Source organism: Taeniopygia guttata, chromosome 12 (assembly GCF_048771995.1).
Source record: "Taeniopygia guttata chromosome 12, bTaeGut7.mat, whole genome shotgun sequence".
NCBI lineage: Eukaryota > Metazoa > Chordata > Aves > Passeriformes > Estrildidae > Taeniopygia > Taeniopygia guttata.
In genome coordinates, this window is record NC_133037.1 from 14,134,333 (window position 1) to 14,155,657 (window position 21,325).

The following is a 21,325-nucleotide window of genomic DNA, read 5'->3' on the forward strand; positions in this document are numbered from 1 at the left end:
AGAGATAATAAACTCTAGACATCCATCCTTCCTGTACATGCTATACCAGAAAGAATGTGAAAACATGTTCACTCTCCTGTGAAAGTTTAAAGTTTAATAGAGGACAATAGAAGACAAAGACCATAAAACAAAGATTTTTATGGCTGGGTGTGTCTTAGCCAAAAGCACACCTGCTATCTTGGAAACACCCCTTATATACCACTGCCATGGCATCAGCCTGTTACATATTCATAAGCAATTATGCATAGTAAACTTTTCCTCAAGCTATTTTACATATTCCAATAACTGTTTAGCACAGCTCCACCTCAGTTCCACCTTTTTAGAGCATGTGTATTGCTTGGTAGTGGTTTTAGTTCTTTTTTATCATCACCTGCAGTTTTTGGAGCGCGGCCCGCCGTGCCATCAGAGGGTGAGCGCTGATGGTTGGCAGATCTGTACAGGTGCCCTCATCCTGTGTCCATTGGCTGTTATCCCACACAAGCATACTTACATCAGCTGTTTCACCCAGCTTAATTAACCACAGAAATGAAAACCGTATCTTTACAACAAGTGTAGTTTAGCACCACACAGGCGAAATCCACTCTGACGCGTGCGAAAAGCCAACATTATAACAGGTACCGACAGCAGCGGGAGCGCCGCGCCCCGCGGGCGGCAGCGGCGGCGTTCCCGCGCTCTGCGCGCGCCCCGTGACGTCACCGCGCCGTGACGCACGGCCGCGAGCGACGGCGGGGCCCGCAGTGGGGCCGGACATGGCGGCGCGGCCCGGCCCGCGGGAAGATGAATAAAGGCTGGCTGGAGCTGGAGAGCGACCCCGGTGAGCGCCGGCACCGCGCCTGGGGACGGGCCGAGCACGGCCCGGGGCTCCCAGGGACACACGGCCTGCGCGGCCTGGCTGGGGGGGACGTGGGGGACGGGTGAGGGAGGCTGCAAGGGGCAGGCTGGGGCTGTGAGGGGCACGGGTGGAGTTTTGGGGGTGGTTGTGGTGCACGGCTGGAGTTTTGGGGGTGGTTGTGGTGCACGGGTGGAGTTTTGGGGGGGCTGGGATGGGAGGGGAACTGGTGAAGTTTGGAGGGGCGTGCAGGTGAAGTTTTGGGGGGCTGTGGGTGATGGGTGAAGTTGTGGCGGTGTGGGTGTACAGGTGGAGTTTTGGGGACTGAGATGTGGGGTGCAGACCTAGAGCAGGAGGGTGCAGGAGAGGCCGGCATGGGGAAGCCGGGAGCAGGACGGTCACGGGTGTCCCTGGCCGCTGCCTTGGCGTGGGTTCTGTGGCGGAGTGATGGAGTTGTTTCATGGGTCGGGATTTCAGGGCCAAAGCTGCTGTTGTCTGAAATGTTGCTTTAACCCTCTGAGTCGCTGTAGTGTGGAATGGGATTGTCCTGTGTAAGGCTGGGAGCTGCTCTCTAGGATGGGGTGGTGAGTTTTTGGGGCTGTGGGTGAGGAAATTTGACTTCTGGAATTATCCTTGTCTTTTGCGCTCAGCAAAGGATTTTGTCTGGTGTTGGTGTCCCAGTCACCCCCAGTTTTGCTGCTCTTTATTCTCCTTACTGGTACTTGGAAAATGCTGAAATTATTCCCCTCCTGGCTTTCATCACGGCAGAAAGGCCCAGGACATGGTTTGGATTCTCACGGCTGGGAAGGAAAGTTATTTGCCTGGGGGACAATCTGTCTGGGCAGAGGCAGGTTTTTTAGGCTATGTGGCAGTTTGGCTGCAGGGGTGGCAGCTGGGACAGATGTCAGGAGTGACTGTGTGCTGCTCTCAGCTTCCAGCACATCTCACTAGCTGAATATCTTCCCACTGGCTCTGCTGGGGGCTTGGGGTGAAATCTCTGGGTGCTTTGGTGGTCAGGAAGGGTTGGTAGATCCAGGTTTGGGCTGGCTGCTGGGTGGGGAAGAGAGCCTTGGGGACATCCAGGCTGCTGGCATAGTGTTGTGTGTGCTTGTGGACATCAGAATGTGTCCAGCCCACCCACAGAATGTGGTGTGGGTGTTGGAGTGTGCCAGGAGAGGTGTCAGCAGCAGGTCTGTGCCTTCTGTGGATGCTGAGGTAAAATGAAATATTGAAATATGCCAGAGAAAAAAGTGGGGTTGGAAGGGACCAGGAAGGGGATGGAGTTTGGTGTGATGGCCTGGCCTCACACTGGTTTGAAGCATGTTATTTCCACAGCATATTTCTTCTCACTGACAATTTTGTAAGAAATACAGTGTTTTCTGCTAAATTAATGAAGACTTTTTGCTCCCAGGAATTTCCTCCCTGTTTTAATCATTTCAACTTTAGTGTTGAAGCCCCTTGGGCTCTCCTTAATTGAGCCACATACATCAGGGTCCTTAAATCCATTGCTTACAGGGAAGTTTCTCTGGATTTAATCCTTCGTATTGGTATTCCCTGGACTTCCTCCCAGGCTTTCAGCAGCCTTTCTAAGGGTGCTAAAAAAGCAGATTTGTTATTCCAGTCTGGAACTTGCTTACTCCACATGCAGAGTGCCTGCCTGAAAGTTGGGCTTGACTGCCTCTGCTCCAGCATCAGAGTGGCAGCTGCTGCTCAGTTGTTGATGTCTGATAATCCTTGTTTTCTTGTGGTTGTCTCTCTGTCCCTGCTTATGTCCTCCTGAATTTTGTAGCCACTGGAGACAGGCTGTTGGATTTGGTTCCCCCAAAGAGACAGGGAGATGAAGATGAGCTTCTTTCAACCCTCAGGCTTCCCTGCAGACCTGTTGCTGTGATCTGGATTTCCCCTCACTGGCTTTCAATAACATGAACAGAAATGATAGTTTTTAAAAATATTTTGTGACATCTTCAGTCATTTTCCTCTCTGGTTACAAGTGTGTGTGTGTCATTTAGGTGCTCCCTGCTGCTGCTGCTGACTTGGCAAACCATCTGCAGTGGGCTCTGGCAGGAAGGAGTTGGTTCAGGTTCTCTTGAGGAAGAGGATGATTGGGGATGGAGGGGTGAAGGGAGTTGGAGCACCTCTGAGCTCAACAGCCCCACTGCTGGGACTCGGTGTGATCCTGGTGCCACTCTGCTGTGGATTTTCTGGCTGTGCCTTGGCCTGGCACCATGTGGGACTCTCAGGGGATGACGATGGTGGATTTCCTCTCTGCTCTCTTCAGCCAGAAGTAACCTGTTGATTTTGTTCTTTTCAGGTCTTTTCACGCTCCTGGTTGAAGATTTTGGTAAGTCCTAGAAACCTTTCTGAGAAATCGGTTTTGTGGCTGAAATTACCCTGTCCTTTCTGGTGGGCCTTACACCAGCTTCTCTCCTTTGTCTGCAGGGGTCAAGGGAGTGCAGGTTGAGGAGATTTATGATCTGCAGAGCAAATGCCAAGGGTGAGTCAGAGGCCTGGGAGTGTGAGTTGTGCTAAGCAGAGTGGTCTGTGGGCCTGGTAACTCATTGCCAGGTGTTCAGAGGGGCCTGTGTGAGCTTGTCTGTCATGGAGGTCAGAGCTGTAAGTGATGGACCAGGTTTGGGGCAGGGGGGGCACATCCTACAAGGGATTTATCTCCCTCTCACCATGGAGAGATGGTGTGGTTGCAGTGTGAGTTTTCTCCCTGTCCTGGTGCTGTGAAAAGGCTTTGAGGCTGTCGCTTCTTAAAAGCCATTGCTGAATTTCCCTCAAGAATGAATCCAAGGTAAGTGTAAAAGGAGGGTCAGTCAGTGGCCAAGCACTGCAGGTCAGTCAGTGTCCAGAGGGGATTTTCCCATTTCTTTGTCTTCAGCCTCTTAAAAGACTGTTTTCAAAGTTTTCAAGCTTGGTTGTAGGCTGAGCCTGGAGCATCAGGGCAGGAGTGTCCTCAGTAGTGTGGGGCTGGGACGATTGTGGCAGGGATGGTCACTGCCAAAAAGATGGCACTGGTGGTTCTGCTTTTTCTCTCTCTTTGCTCTGCCTGTGAAACAGAAGGTTTGTGATGCTGGGCAGAGCAGCCCCACGGGTGTGGTTGGTCCAAAGCTCTGCAGCTGCTGCTTTCTCTCTGCAGCCCCGTGTATGGGTTCATCTTCCTGTTCAAGTGGATTGAGGAGCGCCGGTCCCGCCGGAAGGTCTCCACACTGGTGGATGAGACGTCGGTGATCGACGATGACATCGTCAATAACATGTTCTTTGCTCACCAGGTGGGCTCCAGGCCGGGGAAAAGTGTGTGTGGGTGTCTCCTGTGACACCTCAGGGAAGCAATGTGGTACTCAGAGGCTGTGCTGATCTTGCTGATCGTGAGGGCAACTCCTGTTTCCTGGGAGTGTCTTCCCTGAGCTCCAGGTTGGAGGGAATCCAGTGAGGGCTGGGAGACTGTGGCCTGTACTGTGAGCAGATGCTCATGGGGCATGGTGAGGGTCACTCAGTGATACTGATTTCCCTTCTTCCTGTGAGAGCTGAGGTCGGTTCGCTGCTCTCACAAGTGCTGATGGTTCTTGCATCAGTGCTTTCAGTTATTATTGTCAACACAGGGGTTGTTGAAAGGCTGCCTTGTTCCTGCTGGTTAAGTTGGTCTTTGTGTTACTCTTTAGCTGATCCCCAATTCCTGTGCCACCCATGCCCTGCTGAGCGTCCTCCTGAACTGCAACAATGTCGATCTGGGTCCCACCTTGAGCCGCATGAAGGATTTCACCAAAGGCTTTAGCCCTGAGGTAGGGGCAGGTCGGGCAGGACTGTGCAGGGGTGGCACAGGTGGCTCTGCCTCTTGCTCCCCTCTTGGGGTGATGCTCTTCATGAGCATCCTTCCCTGCCCTCTGTGGCTGCACATTGCACCAGGATTGTCTCTTCTCTCTCATATTCCTGTCTTGCCTTGCTCAGAGCCTTGGTCCCCTTAGGCTGGGCACAGCTCAGAGCCTTCTGTCATGTTACTTCCTGTAATCAGAAGTCCTCCTCCCTTCAGACCTATTGTGAAGTCTGTTTTTCACCAGCTGTAATTTATTCAGTAGAAATTGTGTGCTTTTTCCATCTTGGACTTCACCTGTAACTCAGAAGAGTAGGGGATGTGCCTGAGGGTTTCTGTCCTGGTCCTGTGGGTAGATGGAGGGAGGGGGTGGGAAGGTGAAGCATTTTATTTGTTCCCTGTCACTTCTCAGCTGTTCTCTCTTGCTGTTGGCTGCAGAGCAAAGGCTATGCCATCGGCAACGCCCCGGAGCTGGCCAAGGCCCACAACAGCCATGCCAGGTGAGTGGGGGTGTCTGCAGCTGCCTTTTTTTGGAAGAGGCAGACTCTCCATGGCCTCTCTCCCTCGCAGGCCAGAGCCACGGCACTTGCCGGAGAAGCAGAACGGGATCAGCGCAGTGCGGACCATGGAGGCTTTTCATTTTGTCAGCTATGTCCCCATCAAGGGACGGCTCTTTGAGCTGGACGGGCTGAAGGTCTATCCCATTGACCACGGTAAGAGCCCATCTGTCCCTGCTTGTTGACACAGGTGAACAGCACGCTGGTGTGTCCCAGTGTATTGTTTTTCATTGCCTCTTAGTGTTAAACCAGCGTTAGTGTTGGCTCTCAGACTCCAATGGCTCCCAGATTTGTCCTGAGTTTTGACAGCTAATTTTGGAGCCTGTGTGCTGGGGACTGTGCCTAGAAAGCAGTTGTTTTTAAATGCATTGCTTTTGTTTTTCCTTCCAGTTGCTCAGGGCCATAAGGTCCTTCAGCTCTGGAATAACTTTATATAACAAGGATAATTTGTCTCCTCACTCTCTCCTTGTGCCAAATAACCATGGTGTGTTGAGACAACTGGTTCAAACAGATCCCACTGGGCTGCCCTGGTTACTCCCTTCTCTTACAACTTGACCATTCTGTCATTCAGGCAGTTATTAATCCCTGCCAGGTTTCTATCTGCCAGTCCCTTTGGTAAGGAACCCATTTCATATACTTGGTTTACTTAAGCATGGCCTGCTTTGCTAAGTCCAGCTGTGTCTTGTTATCACAGGGCCATGGGCAGATGACGAGGAATGGACGGACAAAGCCAGGAGAGTGATCATGGAGCGCATTGGCCTGGCCACTGCAGGGTAATGTCCTGGCCCATGGGGCAAGCACTGGCCCCTTGCCATATTCCCCTGGATTATTTGTACTGTGGTTTCTGAGTGGCAGGTTGTGGAAGTGGGGGTGGAGGTTGCCTATGGAGAGGTGCAGGTGCTCTGCCCCTTTCCTTCTCTTGCCTGCAGAGCCTGCATTCCCTGTGTGATGCAGAGTCCCTGCAAATGCTGCACAGCATTAAGAGTGGCCTGGTTAGTCTGTGTTAGTTCAAGTCCATAGGAGGAGGAGTGGTGCTTCTGGTCCTGAGCTGGGCCTCTTGGATGCTTGGGCATGAGGGTGACAGCACTGGCATAGGTTACCTAAAGATGTTGCGGCATCTCCATCTCTGGAGCTATTCAGAAGCTGTCTGGATGTTGTCCTGTGACCAGTTCTGGGTGATACTGCTGGAGCAGGGACTGGAGCAGATGACTCTCATGGGTCTCTTCCCACCTTAGCTAACCTGTGACTCTGAGAGTCTACTGTGTGGTAGCTGAAGAAACCTTATACTGCTTCATCGGCTGCTGTGAAGTTGACTTGGTTTTGGGGAGAAGCCTTGGGTGTGTTGGTGTTAAATGCCTGGGCAGGAGGTGGGGATAAGGCTGTCACCACGATCCTGTGGCTGAGGGCTGCTGCCCTTCCTGCAGGGAGCCGTACCATGACATCCGCTTCAACCTGATGGCCGTGGTGCCTGACCGGAGGATGAAGTACGAGTCCAAACTGCACATCCTGAAGATGAACCGCCAGACTGTGCTGGAGGCCTTGCAGCAGGTAGGACAGCCCAGACCCTGAGTGCAAGACTGGTGGGGGGAATAGGCTTTTTCAGGCCATCTACTTATGCTGTCAGGGCCCTGGTTTTATGGGTTTTGTTTGGCCTTGGGAAAATTCTTATGGGAAGAGGACATAGCCTCACTGCTTGGCCATTGCCGCTCATCTGGGAGGTGGTTCACCTGTGTTGTTTGTGTGCCTGGGCACTTGGTGTTTGCTCACCCTCAAGAGCTTTGCAGTGCTTGAGCGGGAAGGATGTGGTTTGGGTCATTGCTGGTCCAGCATGCAGCTTCTATGTCATTTGCTTTAAAGCTTATCCGAGTAACTCAGCCTGAGCTGATCCAGACCCAGAAGTCTCAGGAGTCTCAGCCTGGTGAAGAGGCAAAGCCAGCCAGCAGCAAGACCGTGACTCCAGAGAGCACTCATCCAGGTAGGACCTTGTACCAGCAGTGTTGCCAGCCTGGCCTGCCACGGAGTGAGCACAGGGTGGTGACAACAGCTGGCTGACCTGGGCTTGGGGCAGTTTTATTGTCAGCTTCACTTTCTTTTCTGCGAGCCCTGCTCCATGTGCACTGTGCTGGGGTATGGTGATGCCTGTGTGTCTGGGGCTGTGTTGGAGGGTGCGAAGCTTGCAAGTGGGAGGGCGGCAGCTTGGGGATACCTGTGACAGATGGAGGTGGTTGTGGTGGTCCGGGAGGGTGCAAGAGCTCTTCTCTCACCTGGGTGAGTAAGGGGTGGTAGAGGACATGGAGTAAAAGGTGATGGTAATAAAAGGCTGTGCTGTGCTTGTATGGCAGATGGCACCGATGAACCCACCAGCCAGGGCCACCCCACGGCCACACAGAGCCCACCCAGCAAATCCAAACCGGTGCCAAAGACAGCAGTGAGCGGCATCAATGGGGCCCCTCCAGCAAACCCCAACCCCATTGTGCAGAGACTGCCAGCCTTCCTGGATAACCACAACTATGCCAAGTCCCCCATGCAGGTAGGCTGAAGCGCCAGGCTAGCGGCACACCTGATTCAAGCTGAGCTCTGTGCCTGCAGTCCCTCCCCTCTGTGGGACCACAGCTGTCAGCTGGCCTAAGCCCAGCCCTGCCTTGCAGCCAGCCTGGCCCAGCACTAACCCCGGCTGGGAGGGGAGAGGGTAAATAAAGACTGACCTGACAAAGGAGGTTTACCTTAATGTGTGTAAACTGAGCAAAAATAGGGAAAGGTTCCTGTTTCCTCTCAAAAGAGCCAAGTCCTGGTGTTGGGCCGAACCAAGGATGAGTCCAGTGGGTTCTTCCTCCTTGCCCTGCTGCCTGCAGGCCTTCAGCAATGGTGTGTTGCAGGAGGAGGAAGACCTTGCGGCAGGAGTGGGTCGCAACCGGGTCCCAGTCCGACAGCACCAGCAGTACTCGGATGATGAGGATGACTATGATGATGATGATGAGGAGGAAGTTCGTAGCACCAACTCAGCCATCAGGTGACAGCTTGAACTGTGGGTAGGGGACAGGAGCTGACATTTGCAGAACCATCAGCGAGGACTTCCCTAACCTCCTTCCTTAGATCTTGATAATTCCATTCTTCTCTTCACCTGCTATTTTACTTTCACTCACTAGGTTTTGTAAAGTCCTACTGTAGCTCTTTACAGCCAACTCTGAATTTCAGCTGCTCTGAGAGTAACTGTGTACTGGCAGCAGGCTTTGGGGCTTTGAGGAGCCTTGGTTCCACAGTGCTGATTGCCAGTTCAGCTCCTGGTGACAGTGTTGGTGTGCTTGGACTGCTGCTGAGGCCAGGAAGTTTGGGTCACAGCAAGGGAGCACTGGGGGCTTTGGAAGAAGAGCAGGGGTTACACAGCACCCTGTGTCCCCCAGCAGTGTAGGGTTCCCTGGGCCTGAGTGGCTCAGTGGTGCTGAGGTGTTGCAAGAGAAGCCAGTGGCACTGGGGGTGATGCTGAAGTCTTTCAGACCTTGTTTCATGCCAGCAGGCAGCCTGGACTGCTGAGCACAGAGCTGGCAGTGTCCATGGTGGGCCCCCACCTCTTTCCACCAGCTAATCACCTTCCCTGCTGTGTTTCTGGGCAGGTACAAGAGGAAAGGGCAAGTGAAGCAAGAGCACGTGGCAGGGGCTGCAGATGGCCAGCTCTCTGTCCTGCAGCCCAACACCATCAACGTCCTGGCTGAGAAGCTGAAGGAATCTCAAAAGGATCTTTCCATTCCCCTGTCCATCAAGACGAGCGGCGGGGGTGCTGCCGTGGCAGTGGTCACCCACTCCCAGCCCTCCCCCACCCCCAGCAACGAGAGCACGGACACGGCCTCCGAGATCGGCAGCGCCTTCAACTCCCCGCTGCGCTCTCCCATCCGCTCGGCCAACCCCACGCGCCCCTCCAGCCCCGTCACCTCGCACATCTCCAAGGTGCTGTTCGGCGAGGAGGACGGGCTGCTGCGCCTGGACTGCATGCGCTACAACCGGGCTGTCAGGGACCTGGGGCCCGTTGTCAGCTCAGGGCTGCTGCACCTCACCGACGATGGGGTCTTCTGCCCGCTGGCTGCTGCAGGTGAGTGGTGCTTTAGGGGTGTGGTGTCTTGCCTGGGGTGACAGGACAGTGTCCTTTGACTTCAGGGGTGGATGCCAGTCCTTTGTGGTGGCTCCTAACACTTCCTTCCCCTGTGTGTAGATGGGAAAAACTCTCCCTCTTCAATCAAACCCGGTGAAGAGGCCCCGGTTGCGATCAAACTGGAGGAGAAGGAGGGCAGTGAGGCCAGTGACAGCAAAGAGAAGGTGGGACTTGGCAGGACCAGTGATCACCCTGGGGGGGAAAAGTATTCTCCCAAGGTGAGTTTTGTGCTGCGACAGCCCTGGGAACGTGGAGCTCACCTGGAGGCGCAGCAGCGCTGGCAGTGACTGAACTGCATGTGCACGGTGTCCCCTCGCGTGTCGTCGCAGCCGTGCCTCGAGGCACAGGGCAGTGCAGGTTTTGTGCCTTGCGTCATCTCGGGGACCTTTGCTTTGGTAGTGGGCACAGACCCCGTCTCTGTAGCTGAGATGTTCAGCTTGCTGTGCTCCTTTCTGGGCCAGGAGCTGGTGGGACCCCAAGTCCAGCCTGCGGTAACTTCACAGCCTGTTTGTGCCCTCCAGCTAGGGGCAGAACGAGGCTCAGGCAGCACAAGTGCACCAAGGGCTGCCTGGAGGAGAGCTGGGTAGAAACTGCTATTCCAAAGAGAATTCTTCAGATTTTGTTTTTGAGGGGAACCAGGCCCTGGGTGGGGGAGGTGGATTCTGGCACACAGGCAGCCCTTCCCCTGTCCCAAAACCTTGGGGCTGGGGCAGAACCGACTTCCCCTGGGATTAGCCATGGTGAATTCCCAACAATGAACTGATCTCCTTGTTTTCCCCTGGCGACTGTTTTTCCTTTGATGAATCATCCCTCTCCTAGCACAGAGATGAGCACCTGCCAGCTCACCCTGCTGGCTCCTGGCTGGGTCCATGCTCATGGTTGGTCTGCTTGATCCCCGGTAGGAGCTGCTGGCGCTGCTCAAGTGTGTGGAAGCAGAGATTGCAAACTATGAGGCCTGCCTGAAGGAGGAGGTAGAGAAGAGGAAGAAATTCAAGGTGTGCTGCTGGCTTGTTGGCACTGCTGATTTAGCTGCCCACAGGCTTTTGTCTGGGGTGGTTTTATGTGAAAATGGAGGGAGGGTGGTTCAACTGAGAATGGTGATGAGGAGCATTCAGAGCCTCTTCCCTGTTACCAAACAGCCCAGTGGGGCAGACCTGTTACCGGGACAGACTACAGCCCTGGGCCAGCACTGGCAGCCTGGGGGAGGGTGATACAGTGCTGGGATGAACATCAGCACTGACAGGAGGCAGGGGGGAATCAGCAGAGATACCTCCCCTGCCCACCTTCACCTCTTCCTAGCTGTTCTTTGTGGAACATGCTGGCATCTGGACTGGGATGCAGACAGTCCCAGTTTTGCACTGGCCCAAGATAGGCTGGGAAGTGGGTCCCTTCCTGCTTCATTCTGCCTAGTCTGTGGGCTGGGCCAGGCATGCCAGTTCTTTGTCCCCTGTTAAGCTTGAATTCTCCCTTCTCCCTGCCCCCTGCTTGTGGCTTATTTGTGGATTTGTCTCTTTGTAGATCGATGACCAGAGGAGAACCCACAACTATGACGAGTTCATCTGTACCTTCATATCCATGCTGGCCCAGGAAGGTGAGCCATGCTCAAAGGGCAAAGGGTTTGGGGAGCTGCACTGAGTGTGGTGGGGCAGCAGCTGGGAGCCTGGGCTGCTCACCTTGTCTGGCTCCCTGTTTAGGCCGGGCTTGGGGCACAGGCTGACGCTCCATCTGGGGAGCCACAGATCTCTGCTTGCTCCTTCCATTTTATAGTCCCAAGAGGTGCCCATTGATGGCTTTTGAGTGAGAGAGGCAGGGCTGCCCTCTGGCATGGGTAGTCCCAGCCCTCCAGGCCCGTGTGTGTGCTCTCCCTGCAGGCATGCTCGCCAGCCTCGTGGAGCAGAACATCTCGGTGCGCAGGCGGCAGGGAGTCAGCATCGGCCGCCTGCACAAGCAGAGGAAGCCGGACCGCCGGAAACGCTCGCGCCCCTACAAAGCCAAGCGCCAGTAGCCGCAGAGCCAAGACTGGGAAACAGCTGTTGGGCTTTGTGGCTTTGGGCACTGGTACTTGGATCTATGTTACCTTTTGCCCAAGGAAGAGGGACCACAGTGACAAGCCTTCTGCCCAGGTGGAGCCTGGGGAAAAAGGGAAATCGGGTTTTTCTCTGTGCCTAAGCTGTGAAAGGCAAGACCTGTCTGGAGGAGTCCCTGCAGCAGAAGGAAAGTCTGGAGTGCTCAGCTGCCTGACCATGCCATGGCAGCAGCCAGATGTTACCAGCTCTGTCTCAGCACCCTGGCTGAGGATGTGACTGGAGGAAAGAGCCCACGCAGCTGGGGATGGGTCTGGCATTGTGGGAACGCTGGCAATGCCCATGTGAGGCTGTACTGGCCGCAGCTGGCTGTGGCTTGTGTCCTCCAGCATCTGGGCCTTCAGTTCCGTGCTTCCCTGGGATGTTCATGTCTGTGTTTTCTATCCTTCTCCCCCCTTCCCCAAACTCATTTTTGGTCTTAACCCAGACTTTGGCCATTCTTGGCAAGGTGGCTCTAGGACAGGGCTGCTTCTGCACCCACCCCATGCTGCACTGCCCAGTGCCCAGTGCTGGCTGAGCTCCTGGGGAAGGTGACACCTTCCCCATGTAGCTTGGCTCCCCAGTGGGCCACGGCAGCTCTGTTGCTGGATGAGGGTGGGTAGACTTGTCTGTGTAGCTGGGCCTTGTCCCCAGCCTTCTGTGGTGGTGCTGGGGGTGGCCTGTGCCTCTTGCTGCCCTGGCTGCTCTCCTTGGGACCAGCTCTGTGGCCCTGGCAATGCCTGTGGGTTACACAGCATTGCACCAGGCCCCAGAAAAACCCTATGAATTATGATCAGACCAGGTGCACATGGTGGCCTTGGTGGTGCTGGGCATGGCATGAGGGTGGACACTGCCTGTGGCTTGGTGAAGTCTCTTGGTAAGGGGAGATGTGGCTGATTGCTGTAATGGTGGAGGTGGGATGGGGGCAGCAGCAGAGCGAACGCACATCTCTTCCCCCTGGCTGGCTGCTAACCAGAGCTTGCTGGTACAGCCTGGCTGCCTCCTGCCAGCCCCCAGGAGCCTGGCAGAAATCTGAGATACCAGAGGTGAGCACTGCTCTCCAGCGCTGTCCTGGGGTGGAGCTGCCACAGGAGAGGACTGAATTTTTTCAATACGTGTGCAGATTTTGACTATGGAATGAAATAGTTCTTTTGGTATTTGTTGAAGGAAAGAAAATCCTTCTGTCTCTTGCTGTGTCTAATATCAAGTGCTGTAAATAATGGATCTGTCTAAAGGAATAAAGCTATCCTGTAATGGCCAGCCACAGAAGAGTTGTGTGAGGGAAGGGGGTGGGGGGCAGCGGGGCTGGGAGCACCACATGCCAGCTCCAGGCCCTGTTATCCCTGCTGGCTGCTCTTTTATGGTGCAGATTTGAAGTAATCATGGGCAGTGCAATGACACCAGGCTCCATTTATTGACACACCTCAACAGGGGAAGGGCAGGACTCACCTCAACAGAAGGAGGGCAGGAGGAGAGAGGGGCAGCAGCCCGACCCAGGCCCTCAGCTGCAGTGGGGTTCTGGGTTCTGGGCTGGCTCACTGCATTTGCTGGCTAAAAGTCCAGGGCACAGATCAAGGCTGTGCCCCGTTTGATCCAGTGCTTCTCTGGCTTGTCCGTAGGGATCTCCACAGCAATCACGTAGTTGGTGGAGTGGCCCGTTGTTGACAACGTGCCTGTAATGGGGAAAGCAAGGGCGAGAGGGTGCTGCTGCTGCACACTGACCAGGGGATCTCAGACAAGTGACCCCATCCAGGAGCCCTTTTCTCCACTCTAAGCCCAATGACTGGCTGACAGGGCTGGGGGAAACAGGCCTGTGGGCTTGAGGGGAGCCTGGCCGTGGGCACTGCTGTAGAGCCAGGGTGCCTGGCTCCTCCATCTCAACCACAGCAGGAGAAATCTTTTCTCCTTGGCTGGCCACTGTGAACAGTGCCTTGCTCTACTCCCATGTATGGCAGGAGGAACTCCCTACTGCCCCTCCTCCTAGCTGCTCCTGTGCTTCTGGAAGTCTGCCTTTAGGGCACCTACCTGCTCGAGTGAGAGTCTTGTAGATGGGGCACAGGTAGGAGCCGGACTCTGGAGGCTTGCGGTTGGGGATAGGCACCAGCCAGATGACAGCCATCTCCGTGTAGAGCTCCTTGGGGCGGGACTCCGCCAGCTTCCCCTCAGCAGCGTCCCAGCGGGCGCCCTCCAGGAACAAGCCGTGGATGTAGCAGCCCACGTTGGGCTGGCGCGTCAGCTCCTTCACCGACTCCTTCATGACCTGCCATGGGAGAGGCCACCGGGGCCTCGCTCAAGGCGTGTCCCCGGGGGCTCAGCCCCAAGAAGCCTCTTCAGTAGCTCTAAGTTAAGCCAGCACCGCCAAGAGAGATCGTGCCCAGCTCTCAGAGGGGCAGCCTGGGACAGAGCTGGTGGAGGGGGATGTGAGCAGGTCTGAAAGCAGAAGCCTCTGCCAGCCTTGGGGAGGTGTCTGGCAAAGTGGGTGGGTGGGTGTATCCAAGCACAAAGAGGATGATGGAGCCATAGGGAGCTCGGTAGGCTGGTGGCTTCACCTCTTGGGCAGGTCAGGGCCTTTGTGGCCTTCTAGCAGGAGATTCCAAATAAATTCAGACTGTCCACCTGATTTACTGACCTTGAAACTAAACGAGATGGTGTCGATGGAGATGACAGACTTCCTGGCAAAGTTCTGCAGTGTCCCAGTGAGGAAGGCCTGGGGGAAGAAGAATCCACTGATCCAGAACACAGAGGGAATCCCATGGCTGATCCAGTTCTGCAGGAATTCAATCCGCTGCACCAAGTCGTTCACCCACGATGCCAATGGCTTCAGGGACGGATAGGCCTGTGGGACACCCACAGAGGGAGGTGCTCAATGCAGTCAAGGACAGCCTAGAGCTTGTGCCTCAGCTGCTGAGAGCTGCCCAGAGCCCAGGGCTGGGAACAACTGGGAGCTGCACTAGGCAGGAGACATCTCCATGCCAGGGGACCAAGAGCCAGCTCCATGTGAGACAGCCCAGCTCAGCAGCAGCTGATAACCCACTCCTGGTTTGGGTGAGCTCTGGCAGGCAGCTGGGCTGGCTGGGGCACATACCTTGGCATTCCATATTTCAGGAACAGTGTTGTTGTACAAACTGCTGGCCATCAGCTCCAGCCGAGAAGACATCACAACCAGGCCCTTGAGAGCTTTCAGCAAATCCTTCAGACTTGAGGCAACCTCCTCCAGGAGCTTGTTGTACCTACAGAGAAAGGGCAGAGGGAGCAGAGTGACTCCATCCAGTGGTTTATCACCCACTGCCTGCCCAGAGCGGGTGTGGATCTTTACACACAAGTGAAGCTCCTCCATGTAACTCCCAGCCCCAGTCCTCTTCAACAGCTGCTCCCCCAGCCCTAAATTGCTGACTGTTACAGGTGGAGACAGAATCAGCCAAAGGTCCTGGCTGGGACAACACAGTTGTTAAGAGTGACTGCCAACCCCACTGTTGTGCTCATTACTGAGGTTCCCCAAAGGTTGGTGGCAGCAGGGGCCTGCACATCTCTGCTGTTCCCTAGGATGCCATCCCATAGGAGTTTTACCTGATCACCTCCTGCACCAGCACTGTGTTCATGGATTCTTCATAGAGCAGTGGGTATTTGTTGATCACTTCCTGCACATTCATGGGATCAGGCAGCTTTGCCAGGATGTCCTTGGAGGTCTCCTCCACAATCTGGAAGGAAAGCAGCAAGTAGCAGCATCCTTCTAATCCACCCCATGGCTGCTGAGAAGGGGGTGAGCTAACGCTGGCATGGCAGTGCCATTGCTGGCACCCAGCAGGCAGGGTGGCACCTGCTGAGAGCTGGTGCTTGTGGTCACTGCCCACACTGGGCACTGGCTGCCAGAGCACTGTCAGGCCTGGGGCACCCACCTCTTCCCTGCTGCGGCCTCCCAGTGTGATGGTCTTGGGCTGCAGCTGTGCAATGGCCCCCAGCAGTGCAAAGGTCTCGTTCTGAGCGAAGGTGATGTCGGCATTGTCGTGTAAACCAAAGAGCTCCGGGCTGTCGTTAAGAGGCAGGCCCTTGACGTATTGGAGGTAGCCCTGGAGAGGAATCCACACAGTCTCTGAGACCAAGACCAGCTGAAGATCCCCAGGTTCCTACAAACTTATATTCTCCCAGGGACCTAAAAATGCAGTGCATTTCAGAGAGGAGGGATCCCCTTTGCACTGTGACAATCCCCCTGGATCTATGAGCTGCAATTTGTGACTTGAGTACTTACATTGAGGTCAGAAGATGTACTGATCTGCTTGTAGATACCTGATTCAGAGTAGGCATAGTCAGAACTTAAAACCTCAGGTTTGTAGAAATCTTCCAAAATGCTCATGATGCAGCGCCGGTCCCAGTCGTCAGTCACACGGCCGCCGTAGTTGATCTCCCCAGCTGTGTATTTCAGAACCTGCAAGAGACCCCACCACAGTTCTGATCCGTGTCTGCATCATGAGCCTGTTCCCTTGCAGGAGGGGCAGCTCTCTCACCTTGTAGGGAATTTCTGCATATTCGTTCAAGAACATGTGCAGCTGACTGATGCAGATGCGGAGGTCTCCATCTGTGAACTCATAGGGGATATTGAACCCCAGAGGCCCAAACTTTCTCCTCTCCAGCATGTTGCCATGGAAGAAGCAAAGTGACAGCAACAAAGATTTAAACTCTGTGACCTGTGGGAAACAGGGAGAGTTGCTCAGCTTGGGAGGAGACATCCTTGGAGGGAGTCAGGTCCTGCTGGGACCTGGCAGAGCAAATGTGCCAATTCAGGAGTGCCAGCTGGAGCTTGGAGAGGGGGGAAACCTCAGTCAGTGCTGCTGTGCTGGGGAAGGCCATGGTTCACTCCTTGCTTAAAGAGAGCTCCAAGTGCCTTATGCCAGGCCTCCAAAATACTGTTGCTTCTGTTTCTCAAAGTAAAACTTTCAAGTGGCCCTTCACAGATGTCAGTTGATGAGAAGCACCTCCTTCTCTAGCACATGGATTCTCTAATGGGGTGGAAGATCTATGCCTGGAGAGGAGCATCCAGGTGGAAAGCATAGATTGGAACAGGCACAGAATGTGGACACCAAGCCAAAGCACAACCTAGGTCTTACCTTGGAGCAAGAATTCAAGAAGTCATCACTGAAACTAATGTAGGACTTGAGCAGGTTGGCCTTGACCCCACGGGGAGGCTCGATGGTCATCTTGGAGCCATTCTGGAGAATGGACACAGGGAAGTGGTTGCTCGGTAGACTGGTGAGCCAGAGGCGGAAATCTGGATGCACCTGGTGGTCCAGAAGGCAGCAAGTGCTCAGAGGGTGCAGACACAGCCCCTGCAGCTGCTCCTGCACTGACCCTCTGGTTCTATAAGGAGCCTATAGATGGGTCTGAACTAGAGCTGGGCTCCTCCCAGGCTCCAGCCTCCTACCTGTTATCCTCAGCATGGGCCCCTGCTCAGTAAAACATCTCACCTTGCTGGGGTCAATGGCCTCGATGAGTCTCTCCAGTGAAGGCATCCAGCTGGGGGCCAGGTGGCAGTTCTGGAAGAAGACCCAGTTGCCCTGCTCCATGGCACTCTGCAACATGGCTTCAGCACGGGGGCCCTGCAGAGGCAGAAGGGGAGAGCTCAGAGACCCTTCCCATGGTGTGCTGTGTTCTGCTGAGCAGGACAGAGGCAGCTCCCTGGAGCTGGCTGGAAGGACCACTGTCCAGCACTATGGCCTGGCTTTGCCACCATGGCTCAGCTGGATCTTTGATGGCAAAGCAAAGGTTTTTTTACAGCTTTTACAAGCCTGTGAGGGAGGATGGAGGAAATAGAAAAACTGCAGATGGATTTGGGAAGTTAGAGGGACTGTAGTGGGAGCTGCTGCAGCTCCCACCCCAAGGAGGTAGAAGCAGAAGGTTGGTGAGTAAGGGCCCTAGGGCACTGAGGGTGTTTTCACAGTGCTGCAAGTGTTTGACCAAGTTGGAGCTTGGTGAGGTTGATACGAGTGCCAGGACACCGCTGTTCCAGGTATGCACTGACAGCTTACCTGTCCTTGGCCCAGAGAAATGGCAGAGAGCTTTTGTGTGAATTTCATTTCTTCAGCAAACTTGTAGAGGTCAGCAGCAGGGTCAGTGCCTGGGGACAGCACAAACACCAGGGGGGTGGTGGCAGTGGACTCCTTAAACACGACTGAGAGGTCAGTGGTCTGCAACAGAAGTTATTTAGAGTGGGAAGGCCGTAGTGGAACCATGCAGCACCTCCTCAGCCCTCCTGGCTCCAGCTCTCCTCTAAGGCTTCAGTGTTCTCTTGGGTGCCAAGGCCAGGAACATGATCAGTGAGAACCATGTACAGCTCTCCTCTGGCCACGTTCTGGTCAGGCCATGAACCACTTTCCCATTTGTGATTCAAACTCTTCCTTGTACACTGTATCTGTCCCCTCCTAGTGTGGTTTAACCGGTGGGCATCAGAAAGGCTATCCCTCATCTGAGACACAGGTATTTCCCCGTCTGTGGGAGGAACACTGTGGCTGTAGAGGGGCACAAGCACCCTCACTGCAATTGGTGGCCCATTTATCACAAGCTTGAGGCCTCCTGCTCCATTCCTGTCCCCACCAGCACCTGCTCTTGGCTGCTTACCTGCGGCTCGATGAAGCGCTGATCCAGGTTCAGCACCACAAAGTCCTGCATGGCGTTGGTGACCTTGTCTCCACGCAGACACCGCAGAACCAGCAGCTTCTGGAAGGCATCAAGCTCATCTTCCCACTTCCCGGGCAAAGGCTCTCTGCAAAGCAATTAGCTGCATTTTTGGGGAATGTGCCAGATCCCACACTCCACAAGAAGTACCCAAGTTGCCTGCAGGAAGCCATTGGGGCTTCATAAAGAACAAGGACCTTTCAGTCCCGGGGCTGAGGTTGTTGTCTGTAGCTCTGAAGCCATAGGCAGGCAAGCCAGAACTGCTTCCACTGGGGAAGCAGCAAATAGTGCTGGGATAGGGCATTGGGATAAGGCTCTGCCTCGGGCAGTGGTCACCCCTGAGGAGACAAGGCAGTGCCTCATCCTTTCCCTTGCATGGCACTGCACTGGGAGCAGAGCAGGCACTGTGGCTGTATCAGCTCCTCTTGCTCTCCCAGGGATTTCATGTGCAGTAGAGCTAAGCTGACAAATCAGGGGACACTTGCCTGTGAGGGCTGAGGCTGTCAAAAATGGTCCTGAACCCTTCAAGGCTGGCTGCAAAATCGTTGTCAAAGCCAGAGAAATTCTTCAAGCTGCTTAAGGCCAGGATGTCTCCCCACGCTCTTTCGTTCAGCCAGGCTGGAGCTGGGTTGTCCTTCATCTCCTTTATGGCCCCTCCTGACAGCAGGTACCGCCACTCATCCTGAGAACAGGATAGGATTTGGTCATGGATAATAGCCTACCCACCTGAGCCCACGGCACAGGGTGCCACATCCAATTAAAATCCTGTAGTATTCTTCTGGCTGTTCTCCCGCCAGGTGTGTGTGTGTCAAGGAGTAGCTGAGTTGGAGGGTCTGGTGAGATGAACACAGTGACTGCTCAGCTGCCACTCTCTTCTAACCCCTGCCTGCTCCCTCTGAACTCATTAACCTTTGCAGCAGTCTGGCAGCAAACTGGCAAAAGCTGCAGGGGATTCAGGCAGCTCTGCATGTAAACACAGAGAACAGTTTGAAAGCTGAATAAAGACAGAGGCCCCGTGTTTGTCCAGCAGGCTGCCAAGCCTGTCACTAACCCCAGGAAACAAGGCTCCTTTTCCACACAGCACACAGCTCTAGGGGCTCAACAGGCTGTGCTTGAGCTGCCCTGATGGGATCCCTTCCAGGACTGGGGTGACTTGCTCACCATATCGATCCGCCCCTCATTCATCAGGATCCGGGCGCTGACCAGGAAGGCGAACATGAGCTTGTGCTTCTCGAAGAGGCTGCGGCACACGTTGCAGTAGAGACTGAAGGTGATGTAGTTGTTGATGTTCACCACCCGCTCCGTCAGCTCGTCTGAAAAAAAGGCAACAACCAGACAAGGGTGGTAGGTGCCATGGGGGACGTGGAGGGTGCCCTCCACGTCAGCTCTGGGCTCCTGGTCACAGAGGCACACCCACACCCTGCCTGGGAAGGACAGGGGCTGCTCTCACACGCAGACCGGCTGCAGATGTGGGGTGAGGGAGGGGAGAGGAGGGGCTGCTCTGGGCAGGCACCTGCTTTCTCAGAGTTACGGATCCCCAAGAGGAAGATGTTGAGGAACCACTCGAGTGAATACTGGTACATGGGGTCCACGTTGGACAGGTCTGAGACACAGAAGTAGAGGATCTGCGAGCGGACAGCCACAGGCACATACTGCATGCGGGTGATGTTGATGTCCTTCTCTGTCTGCTCTGCCACCGCCACCTTGGCCTGGAGGACAGAAGCCATGTCCTGGTTAGCAGAGTGCTGGCAGGGGATGCACACCTGCAGGGAGACAGCACCTTTCACTTCTGACCTGGATCTCTCCTGCCTTCAGCTTGGATGCCTCCAACACTTTGATCAGCTCCAAGTCATCTACAGGGTTTCCTTCAGAAGTGCTGAGCCGATACAGGATCTGGTCTTCTATTTCCTTTAGTTCCTGACGCATCTGGGCATTGCTAACAATTAGCTGGTTTCTGTCTTCTTCTAAGTCAGGCCGCTCTGCAGCCACCACTTCTCCCAACAGTTGGTCTTCCAAGCCACTACAACAAAAGCCATGCAAGTGAGGGTGGCAGGGGAGAGGGCAACATGCCCGAGGGTCTGAGGACTGCAGAATGAGGCTGAGCAGCATGGGCAACTAACGGGGTAAAAGCAGGTACCTGGGTGAGAGGGTGAAGTTGATGAGAGTGAGCTTTGTGGAGACCTCAGGGCTGTAGTGAGGGTTGGGCAGCTTGGTGGTGATGTACATCTTGAAGTCATCATGGTAGGGGATCACTGTATCCCCCAGCTTCAGCACGGTGCTGCCTTGCTGTTTGAAGGTCTGTACCAGAGAAGGACAAATACAGGAAGGCTGGGATGGCTACCTCTTGTGAGGGAAGGCATCCTACTCTGCCCTGGGCTCTGCAGTCAGGAGAGTCTGAAGGCTCTCAGGACAGAGGAGCTCCAAGCTTCCCTGTAGAACTAAAGGCCTGAACGTGAAGACAGCAGTTGTATTTCATGGCCCTGCCTCCGAGGCAGAGATGCCTGCTGGCAGAAGACCAGTGTATGCAGGAGGCTGTCAGAGTGTTGGAGCCCTGGCCGAGGCACGGGACTCACTCATCCATGCGAGTTCTGCCTGCCCACAGAGACCTATGAAGGCACCCACCCCATGGCACCCTGGCCAGCTGGCACCTTACAGCTCAGCCAGGTACCCACTGCCCTCCTTGCCAAGGGGAGACACCAGACCTCTTTCAGCAGGACAGGCTCAAGGACTGGATCCAGCTCCTCGCCAACATTCTCCAGCAGGAAGGGCTTCCCAAAGCTAATGGTGTTTTCCAGAGTGGAGAGGAAGTCCCGGTCACTCAGCTTGGACACCTCCAGGCTGTTTGCCCTCTCCTGAAAGGCAGCAGGGGAGGGCAGGGTTTCTGTGGTGTCCTGCCACCCTCACATCCAGCTCTCATGCACAGTACACCTCTCACTGGCCTGATTTAGCTCCCTGAGGCAGCAAAAATAATATCTTTTCTTGCTCAGCTAGACTTTAGCTATTTTGGCAAGTTTATCCTACATCAGCATGCACTAGAGACAGCTGAATGAGGCAGCAAAAAAGGGGGGGAAATAGGGACAAGCTCCTTCACAGAGCCATACCCCTCTGGAGCCCCACATTGCTAATTCAGAGCAGAGCCTACAAAGTGAGAACAGGTGGGTGGGAAAAGCTGTCAGGGAGCAAAGCAGGAGCAGCTGCCTCAGCCTCCTGCCTGATCCTTCAAAAGGGCAGAAGAGGTGGTGGTCAGTGTTT

The 21,325-nt window shown here is 54.8% G+C and overlaps 2 protein-coding genes across 3 annotated transcripts in view; one reads left to right on the plus strand and one right to left on the minus strand.

Moving 5' to 3' along the window:
- The first annotated feature begins 676 nt into the window (after nucleotides 1–676).
- On the plus strand, nucleotides 677–12,667 carry BAP1 (BRCA1 associated deubiquitinase 1). Of its 2 annotated transcripts, none has more exons than XM_030283022.4 (17): nucleotides 677–814; nucleotides 3,141–3,170; nucleotides 3,269–3,323; nucleotides 3,972–4,104; nucleotides 4,495–4,614; nucleotides 5,082–5,143; nucleotides 5,214–5,356; nucleotides 5,895–5,973; nucleotides 6,625–6,748; nucleotides 7,058–7,175; nucleotides 7,543–7,730; nucleotides 8,077–8,210; nucleotides 8,812–9,284; nucleotides 9,405–9,562; nucleotides 10,247–10,339; nucleotides 10,863–10,935; nucleotides 11,216–12,667. In XM_030283022.4, exons 1-17 carry the CDS (start codon nucleotides 778–780, stop codon nucleotides 11,347–11,349), a joined length of 2,154 nt encoding a protein of 717 aa, XP_030138882.3. In that variant the 5' UTR covers nucleotides 677–777; the 3' UTR covers nucleotides 11,350–12,667. The 2 variants fall into 2 exon arrangements, with proteins under 2 accessions (XP_030138882.3, XP_030138883.3); XM_030283023.4 differs by having other exon boundaries at nucleotides 9,405–9,508.
- Nucleotides 12,668–12,802: 135 nt separating this feature from the next.
- DNAH1 (dynein axonemal heavy chain 1) overlaps nucleotides 12,803–21,325 on the minus strand; it is a 72,141-nt gene continuing 63,618 nt past the window's right edge. The window contains exons 62-79 of the mRNA XM_030283147.4: nucleotides 20,776–20,925; nucleotides 20,211–20,371; nucleotides 19,868–20,093; nucleotides 19,587–19,782; nucleotides 19,235–19,386; nucleotides 18,559–18,755; nucleotides 18,017–18,161; nucleotides 17,428–17,586; nucleotides 16,867–16,998; nucleotides 16,510–16,680; nucleotides 15,910–16,089; nucleotides 15,654–15,830; nucleotides 15,304–15,474; nucleotides 14,975–15,105; nucleotides 14,493–14,637; nucleotides 14,037–14,243; nucleotides 13,433–13,667; nucleotides 12,803–13,080 (exon numbers count right to left, since the gene is read on the minus strand). Of these exons, the coding sequence (XP_030139007.4) occupies nucleotides 12,959–13,080; nucleotides 13,433–13,667; nucleotides 14,037–14,243; nucleotides 14,493–14,637; nucleotides 14,975–15,105; nucleotides 15,304–15,474; nucleotides 15,654–15,830; nucleotides 15,910–16,089; nucleotides 16,510–16,680; nucleotides 16,867–16,998; nucleotides 17,428–17,586; nucleotides 18,017–18,161; nucleotides 18,559–18,755; nucleotides 19,235–19,386; nucleotides 19,587–19,782; nucleotides 19,868–20,093; nucleotides 20,211–20,371; nucleotides 20,776–20,925 (3,057 nt within the window). The 3' untranslated portion in view covers nucleotides 12,803–12,958. The remainder of the gene's footprint in view (nucleotides 13,081–13,432; nucleotides 13,668–14,036; nucleotides 14,244–14,492; nucleotides 14,638–14,974; nucleotides 15,106–15,303; nucleotides 15,475–15,653; nucleotides 15,831–15,909; nucleotides 16,090–16,509; nucleotides 16,681–16,866; nucleotides 16,999–17,427; nucleotides 17,587–18,016; nucleotides 18,162–18,558; nucleotides 18,756–19,234; nucleotides 19,387–19,586; nucleotides 19,783–19,867; nucleotides 20,094–20,210; nucleotides 20,372–20,775; nucleotides 20,926–21,325) is intronic.

Coding starts and splice junctions, on each gene's coding strand:
- BAP1 (XM_030283022.4), top strand. CDS start 778: ATGAATAAAGGCTGGCTGGAGCTGGAGAGCGACCCCG. Junction 5,974..6,624: donor ATTGGCCTGGCCACTGCAGG/GTAATGTCCTGG, acceptor CCCTTCCTGCAG/GGAGCCGTACCATGACATCC. Junction 9,563..10,246: donor GGGAAAAGTATTCTCCCAAG/GTGAGTTTTGTG, acceptor GATCCCCGGTAG/GAGCTGCTGGCGCTGCTCAA.